The following is an 8,686-nucleotide window of genomic DNA, read 5'->3' as shown; positions in this document are numbered from 1 at the left end:
TAGTTCACTTCAAACATTTTATTGTATAAAAAAAAAAAATCATGGACAATGACGCGGGGAGCGTTGTAGGCGCATGCGCACTTGCTCTCCACGCAGCCCGCGCCGGTGGTGAATGCAAGTGAGAAATTCAACTGCGTGATCTGTGAAGCAGCCAGGCGGAGGCGGCGGTACCAGCCTTTGAAAGAATTTCGCCTCGTATTTGACATCCAACCGGACACAAGGTGACTGGGGAACAAGTAAGAAGGCCTAACCGTATTTCTCGTCGCATTTTTGGGCACATAATTGGCGAAAGAGACCGTTTAGGGGACGTATCAACATCGTAGCTGGCGTGGTGCCGCATGTCGGCTTTTTGAGTTCAAAACAAATGTGACGAAGTCGACAACACAGTGTTGGTTGAGGCTGTTGGCGGAGGTATTCGTGTCTTTGCTGATGTGTGTTATTATGTCGCTCCCCGCTTGGAGCCTTAAGGTGGCTATCTGGTGTCGTGGTGGGGAAGTTAAATGCTTTGTGTTCCCACGCCGCCGCGCTCCCACGGAGAAAAGTATGGAGAAGTAAAGGCCTAGCGCGAGGCCCCAGCGCGCTAGCCTGAGTGACAGCTGCTCAGCCAATCAGAATGCTTCTCCCCGCCCATGTGTGACTCTTTCCACCAATCGGATTTGCGTACATCCTGACGTAGACAAAAGGGTTTTCCCGCTACGCCTGCTGGTTATAAAAGACCACTGTACTATAAAGTATCAAGTCCAGGTCTACGTGCTGGTAAAAAGCATATTAAACAAGTGTATTAAGTAAAACATTACGTTTAAAAAATTCGATGCTTGAGATTTTTAAGATATGTGAAGAATCGTGTAGGCGCATTCAGTTTTATATAATGGCGCAATGACATGATCTCATAGATAATTTGTAACGGATTACGATTTTAATGAGTCATTTTGTCGTGTCACCGTGATTGTTTTAATGGTCGCTGCATCCCCCAAGCATCGTTTCCTGTGTCTGCCTTGGTGCGGTTATGTACTTCCATTGCTATGCCGATAGTCGATCACGTTTCTAGCTTCACGTAAACGTTACGTGATCGACGGTGTGAGCTAGACGGTGCCGGCCACGCACCGGAGCCGTTACCATTGTCTCCTATTGTGTCTGAACGTGAGATCGGCTGATCTGCAAACACGTGGGCCCAGAATCGTGAACATATCCGGTTTGTAGCTTGACTGTGCAGCGTCGCCCTTTAAACACGCCCAGACGGCTCCATGAAAGGCTTTTTTTTTTTTTAATTCTATAGTATATGTATCCGATTTGAATATGAATAATGGACTCTTATAGTTGAATGATGGTCGACACGTGCTGCTATTGGAACATGCTTGCATACTACAGTTGATTATAAATTCATTCATAAAGGTTAGGGGAATGCTGATCCCGAATCTGAACAAGAATGCTCATCTCATTACCATTTAAGGGGCCTGGCTCACCTTAGCGTATTTCCCCCTTCTGCATCATCTTCTAAATGTGTGTGTGCTTTGTCACGCTCCTATGTTTTCCCCACACAGAAGATGCTCAGTACAGATACGGTGGTAGTGATGATACTAAATTCTAAATAGTGTCATTTATGAGTAGTATAGTTTTGGAATAGTGCCTTTATGGGTGGATGTGTTTGTTTGTTGTGTGTCCAGGAAGAGAGCCTTGATGTGGGCAGTATGAGTAAGACGCCCCCTAACAGAAGAGGGATAACATTTGAGGTGGGAGCTCAGCTCGAGGCCAGAGATAGCCTCAAAAACTGGTGAGTCATGGCCTCATTCATTCCTTTCCATCCTTGAAACTCGCCACCACTTTCACTTTAGTGTTTAGTTGTTGTACTCTCCTTGCCAACCTTGTATGGAATGCAAAAGTCAAACACAAGCTGTTCTGTGGCAAAGAACTTCATTGGTGCATGCAAAGTTTTCATTTAAAGGGGAAATGAAGTCAAACATTTTCTTTACAATAATATGTTCTATGCAACCGCACTAATGTAAACACGGCATTCTGATCATGGTTGCCTGTGTGGAATCTGAATCGAGCAGCAGGATCCTTCCGTTTTTGTCCATCTCAGGGAGCGGCCATTTTGGCTCTTGCTGTTGACTGAAAATGACATCACAGTTGCTCAGGTAACGACCAATCACGTCATGCGACATTCGTAAACTGAGCTCTTAAGCCACTGTGATGTCGTTTTCAGTCGACCGCAAGTGGCAAAATGGTCACCCCCAGAACAGGTGAACTTTGCCACTTGATTCAAATTCCACAAACGCAGTATTAATCAGAATTTGTTGTTACAACTTTCTACTTGTACCCGCAACTTTCAAATAACAATGTGAACTTATTTCTTTCTTGACATTTGTTGCTCCCTAGGTATGCTGCCAACATAGAAAAGATTGATTACGACGATGAGAAAGTACTAATTCATTACCGTCAGTGGAGTCATCGTTATGACGAGTGGTTTGAGTGGACAAGTCCCTACCTGAGACCCGTAGAGAGGGTCTCACTGAGGCGTCAAGGCTTGCAGGACGACGCTCCCGTGCCTGTAAGCCAGTTTTTTTTTTTTTTTAATGCCCTTTGATAAAATGGTTGGCTCTTGAAAGTGGTATTATTTACTTTTATATGCCTTAAGCCATAAAAAATTTTGGGGGGTGACAAACATGACACTTAAGCATCACTTATTCATACAGACTTGTCTACACCTTCACTGCTCCCCAGAAAGCAAAGATCGGCCGCAAGGATCCATCCGATCTTGAATTGCAGTTCTTCAATGGTTGTATTGAAATGTTTCTCTTTGGTTTTGCCAGGGTTTTCAAGTCAATGACAAGGTCCTGGCAAGCTGGTCTGACTGCCGTTTCTATCCTGCAAAAGTCATCTCGGTCAATAAAGATGGTGGGTGAATTCAAAAATGTTTTTTAATATGAATAGAATGAAATAAAACCTACAGTTTTAAAAGTCAGTTGTTTATATTATTACAGTGTCTTATACTGTGAAGTTCTTTGATGGCGTCATCCAGACAGTGAAAGGAATACACGTGAAACCTTTTATTAAAGAGGTGCGTGTTGAATAACCGTAGCCGTCGTCCGTTGCTACCCAGCTATCAGTTGCTCATCCACTCTGTTTGCTCACAGAGAGGCGTGGGAAAGTCTCGCAGTTCGGAGAGAAACATGGTTCGGAGAGTCCCGAACCGCAAAGACCGGAGACCTCCGGTGAACGGTGAGTCGCGGAACAAGAGGGCCCGACGCAGCACCTCCGACCAGGAGAACGACAGTAACAGCGAAGAGGAGGAGCGGGAAGTGAGGATGGTGAACGGCAAAAGCAAGAGAGCAAATGGTAAAATGGAGGCCTCGTCCGCGCTGAAACAGGCTGAAGAGAAATCGGGGCAGTCGGAGCAGAAGAAGCCCGCTGCTGCAGAAGATGGCGGCAGCCCACTTACAAATGGCGCCAAGGACTGCCATGACGACAAATGTCATGAAAATGGAGATGTAAAACAGGAAGAGGAGGAAGTGGAAATGGAGGCCAAGCCATACAGTGACTCAGCCAAGCCATACACGGAAGTGCCCGATCAACCGGAGCAGACGGCCGTTGAATCCAATGGAGATTTGGAGCAGAAACCAAACGTAAAATCCGAGAGGTTGCAGCCTGATGCGACCTCCCCGCCTCAGCCTGTCAAGCGTAAGTCTGTCAAATTATCAAGCAAAAGAAGCTTCTCTTTGAAAATGATGTGCAACAAAAATAATTGTCACTTGACATTATATTGGGGCTCGAGAGAGTCCAGTCCATTCATGATATTATCTGCTTTTTACAGCTGTGAGGAAGCAGGGATTCCACAACCCCAACAGATTTAGCAGAGAACCACGTAGGTTATCTTCTTGAATGACGAGCACTTGTTTTCCTAGGCGCTCCCTGACTCGTACCTGACTTGTGCTTGCTCTGCAATGCAGTGTACAGAGTGATCAAAAACCAGCCTCCCCCCGTACTTTCCATCAACCTCGACCACAACCCCTTCAAATGCAGCGTCGCCGGCTGCGCCAAGTCCTTCCGCAAGGCCAAGCTGCTGCATTACCATATGAAATACTACCACGGCGAGGAGCAGCCTCCGGAGGAAGAGTGCAGCCCCACGAGAAGCAGCCACGGCAGGTCGGCGGAGAAACAGGCCACGTGCGGCACTTTGGATGGCCCAAAGAGAAGACGAACCGTTTCTGCTTCAATGCGTGAGTTGTGCACAAGTTTGATTTGTCCTGATGGAACAGGGAAGCATATTGCTCCATCTCTACATACGGACCCTTTAAATTTTTTTGTAGACACAGTAGCTGCGGCTACTCGGGGCGAAGTGAAGGCTGCAGGCAGACGCACTTCGGCTCCCTCTGCAGTAGGGACACATGGCCATCAGCAGAGGGTGCTGCTAAGAGAGAAGAGCAAAGAGAACCAGCTTGGCAGCAACGGATGCCAGCCGCACGATCAAGACTCAGACAAGCGTGGCTTTGACGGTGGTCAGTAACAATTCCCAAACGACTATCTACTTAGTCTTCAGAGTGTCAAAAAGCTGCGTTTGATCCCTTGCTAATTTGCAGATTCATGTCATCGCTAGTCTTTTTTTGTTTCATATCTTTGTCCCAAGAAGTTATGTTGAACTGAGGTGAGAAGCTTCATATAGTATTTTGCTGCCATCTATTGGCAAGGCAGCAACTATGCGCAGATAACAGGGGAAAACGCCAATAAAGTTTGAAGTTGAATCGGACAAATAAAGCCTGCAACCTTTCCAGGTCCAGTCAAAGATAGACCAAAAGAAAAACTCAAACAGAAGGACTTCCTTCGCATTAAGCTTAAGAAGAGGAAGAAAAAGAAGACAGCTCAGTCCGGTAAGAAGGGATTGTGCGCATCAAGCCCCGTCCCATCTCGTCGCATCGCTGCTGCTTTGCATGTGCACTCGCTGTTAAACTGCAGAAGTAGCTTGTCTGCAAAGTGTGAAGCCCTCCATTTTGTCTTCTTGGCATGGGTGCTGCCGTGTGTGTTTTAAGTGTTACATGTGCCACTGGACCCACTAGGCCAACCCAATTTCGGCTATGACCAGTTTAGTTCCATGACCAGTCAGTACTGGCAAAACGATAATGACTAACTCAAACACAAAGTCCAACATTGTTAACTGGAATTCACTGCCAGCGAATTAAAATGACGTTGAGATATGTAAATCGTCAATAAATCAGAATATCAATCTCACACGTCATAATGAGCACTTTGGTAGAGTTATTCATTCAAGAATCTCCCACCATTGGAGTGTCTAATGCTTTAAGTGTACTGTATTAACTGTTTCTAAATATTTGTTGACAATCTCAAAACAGCGTCTCCTTAATTGTTCCAGAAATGTTTGCCTCCCCCAAATGGACATGTCAACTGAAATGAATCTTCCAACTGTGTATCTACATGTGCTTTCCCCTCCTTCCCTGTATTAACAGACTGCACAGATACTGAGGAGAATTTTGACTTCTCAGTATCGTGCCCTCCACCCAAATTGCAATTGCCATTCAAATATGCCCCCTCACACAATTACAAGCGTGAGTCCTACCGCTGCAGGCCTGGATACAGCGACTCGGTGCAGATAAATGTGGATGGTGGGTATCTGACCGCGTGTGTGTGTTTGTGCGTCTACTTTGTACATTGTGTCTGTGTGACTGTTCATGGCTTTCTCTCCTGTCCCATTTCTGCTATAGCCATCGTTAGCCGCATCACATCTGAGTTTTCCTAATCTTGCTCATGTAGTGCACAGCAAACCTGTCGACGTCACCGCTCAAATGTACTGTTGCTTGATTAACTGCTGAGCAGTTCTTTACTCGTCGCTTTGCCGAGTATTCCACAAATAGCTCTGCAAGTACAAACAGTTATTGGATAGTTGGACTTGAGGTTTAAATAATGACATTGATACTTGGGATTATGAAGGAACTCCAATTCTGTTCTTTGTCCTTATTTCTGTAGATGATGATAGCTTCAGTGACTGGTCCACTGACAGCTGTGGGTGGAGTGACGAGGACTACGGTGTGGATGTGGACGTGACAAGTCCCCCTTTGAGCATGGACTGTGGCGCTGACGGTAACGACCAAGAGATCGTACGGTGCATCTGCGAAGTGGAAGAGGAGAATGATTTCATGATCCAGGTCATTCTTTAGAAATGTCTCCTGAGATAGATTTTCAATGATTTTCTTTTGAGTGTTTCACTGTGTCCTTATCTTGTCTTGCAGTGTGAAGACTGTTTGTGCTGGCAGCATGGCACGTGCATGGGCTTGCTGGAAGACAATGTCCCAGATAGATATGCTTGTTATATTTGCAGAGACCCTCCAGGTGAGAAGACCATTTGAGTCACACCACTGAAGTCAAGCAGTGCTCTCACACTTGTCATTATTTATTTCCAGGCCAGAGGCAGAGCCTGCGCTACTGGTATGATCGCGAATGGTTGAGCAATGGCCACATGTACGGCCTGTCCTTCTTGGAAGAAAATTACTCCCACCAAAACGCCAAGAAGATCACCACCACACACCAGCTGCTTGGAGATGTGCACCATGTGGTGGAGATTCTCAATGGACTGCAGTTGAAGATGAATATTTTACAGTGAGTCCCATGAAGGTGTTGGGGTTTTTTTTTTATGGCCAAAAAGTAGAAATTGACAGATGGTGTGCCTCTTTTTTTTTTTTTTCTCCCCAGGAACAACACGCATCCTGACCTGAAGCTGTGGCGGCAACCTTGGAAGAGAGTTGCTCGGCCACCAACTTGCTCAGACTCTTATCGGGGCAGCAACGCGGCTCCCTCTCCTGTCACGCCTGATGAGGACATGAGTCGGGGCGAGATCTTGATGTCCAACGCCCTAGAAAAGCTGAGCCGGGCAGCCGCCACCGCCTCGTCCTCGTCCAGCTCCTCGTTCCCGTTCCCGTCGTTCCAGGACTCGTACATCATCAGTGAACACTGTTACCAAAAACCACGAGCCTACTACCCAGCCGTGGAGCAGAGACTGGTGGTGGAGACCCGGCAAGGCTCCGAGCTCGAGGACAGCATGCGGAGCACCGAAGAACTACTGGAACGCGAGCAGCGCTTCGGCGGCCTGCTGGAGACGGACAAGCCCAAATCCGTCAGCATGAGCAACAAGGTAATGAATGAATCCAGATGTTCTTTTTGTGCTTCTTGTGTGTATTGCACAATAAAAGCCCTTTTTTGTTGTTGTTGTTATTATACCTTATTCGACATGATCATCTCCAGGCCACATCTGGGGGCTCTTGGCCTGGCGTTGAAATAAAGAGCGAGGTTTGGAGTCATCCTGAAGAGTCTTCAGATAACTGCAAGACACAACAACAGTGGCAGCTCAACTTGCTGGATCACATAGACGCCGTTCAAGATGAGGTCTCGCACAGGATGGACTTCATTGAGCGAGAGTTGGACGGTAAGACCTCTACTGGCCTTAATTGACTTGAAGTTTAATCAGAAGATTGAAAAATCCCAAATGTAAGACATTTGCATTGAATGTAGCTAACTAAGCGTAATTGTGCTTGTATGCAGTGCTTGAGAGCTGGTTGGACTACACGGGGGAACTGGAGCCTCCTGAGCCGCTGGCCCGTCTGCCTCAGCTCAAACAGCGCATGAAGCGGCTGATGTCGCAGCTGGGAAAGGTGCATCAGCTCACCCTGTTGAGCTCCACATGAGGGCGCCACGGAACAGCAGTGGTTGGATTCTCACGGAGTTTGGCAGCAAGACTTGATTTGTCTGCAGCCGCTTCTCCTTCCTTTAAGGGTTTTGTGTGGTGAATTCAGATGCTACAGCCACTGACATCCTTGTATGGAAAGTCAGCATTATGAATCAGGATTAAACACAATGAGTAACCTCGTACCCCTGCAGGAGAAAGTCCGTCGAATCAGATTACACAATGGTTCCCATGCAACTTGATGGTCGATGCCTTTTGTCTGCCTGTACGGCTAAAGGTGGCTCGTAATTCTCTCAGTGCATAGTGCATTACACACAAGCTTTATATTCAGCTTGCAGTTAAGTTCCGTAAACAAATATGAAAATATTTTTGAACATGTTTAAATATACGTTTCCAGTCGTGCTTTTTAACTGTCTGTTTCTGTTAAAAGGCTTGATCTCGACGACACCCAGTATGTAATGGCACTTTACAACCAGTCTTGACAAACTGACTTTCTTTTCTTCTACATTGTGAAGTTGTTTTTGTCTTCAATCTTAAGTTTGTTTTTCAGCTTTTGAAATGAAATGAAAAGCGTGATTATTGTTGCGTGTTGAATGGTTGCGCTTCCCTCCAGTTAGTGTGCCAGTTTTGTTTACTTTTTTATTTGTTTATCAGTCGCAGTATTCCTCACTACACTGTCTCTGCATTATTGTTGCTGTACCACTTGACGGTCCACTGAAGACTTGTCCCCGACTGGATCTTGTACTGTTGCCTATAACAAATACGGTTTTGACGAGATGAAATTGTCTTCTACTCTCAATTTGTTATACTTGTTTCTTTACAGTACTTTGTAAATATGTCCATCTAAATGTGCTTTTCTTTCCTGAAAATATTCTCTACACAGATGTCCTACGCTACTGTACTGTCTGGCTTAGAGCAGGGAAAATGTTGAACGATGCAAACAAATCTGCTGGTACATAAATAAACCATCATTAGTAACCATGTCAAGCTTTGTCCGTA

At 45.9% G+C, this 8,686-nt stretch overlaps 1 protein-coding gene across 4 annotated transcripts; it reads left to right on the top strand.

Annotated features, from left to right (window-relative positions):
• Positions 1-86: 86 nt before the first annotated feature.
• Positions 87-8,674, top strand: LOC125976842 (PHD finger protein 20). Of its 4 annotated transcripts, none has more exons than XM_049732784.2 (17): positions 87-221; positions 1,665-1,771; positions 2,377-2,548; positions 2,811-2,895; positions 2,982-3,058; positions 3,135-3,678; positions 3,812-3,862; positions 3,948-4,217; positions 4,308-4,496; positions 4,770-4,865; positions 5,460-5,615; positions 5,977-6,155; positions 6,240-6,339; positions 6,411-6,606; positions 6,700-7,138; positions 7,249-7,429; positions 7,546-8,674. In XM_049732784.2, the coding sequence occupies exons 2-17, from the start codon at positions 1,689-1,691 to the stop codon at positions 7,686-7,688; spliced, it is 2,961 nt and encodes a 986-aa protein (XP_049588741.1). In that variant the 5' UTR covers positions 87-221; positions 1,665-1,688; the 3' UTR covers positions 7,689-8,674. The 4 variants fall into 4 exon arrangements, with proteins under 4 accessions (XP_049588741.1, XP_068508429.1, XP_049588740.1 ...); XM_068652328.1 differs by having other exon boundaries at positions 87-236; positions 4,314-4,496; XM_049732783.2 differs by having other exon boundaries at positions 87-236.
• The last annotated feature ends 12 nt before the right edge of the window (positions 8,675-8,686 follow it).

The sequence above is a fragment of the Syngnathus scovelli genome, chromosome 11 (genome assembly GCF_024217435.2).
Source record: "Syngnathus scovelli strain Florida chromosome 11, RoL_Ssco_1.2, whole genome shotgun sequence".
NCBI classification, from domain to species: domain Eukaryota; kingdom Metazoa; phylum Chordata; class Actinopteri; order Syngnathiformes; family Syngnathidae; genus Syngnathus; species Syngnathus scovelli.
The sequence above is the reverse complement of the archived record's forward strand: the minus strand, read 5'-3'. Positions and strand labels throughout refer to the sequence as shown.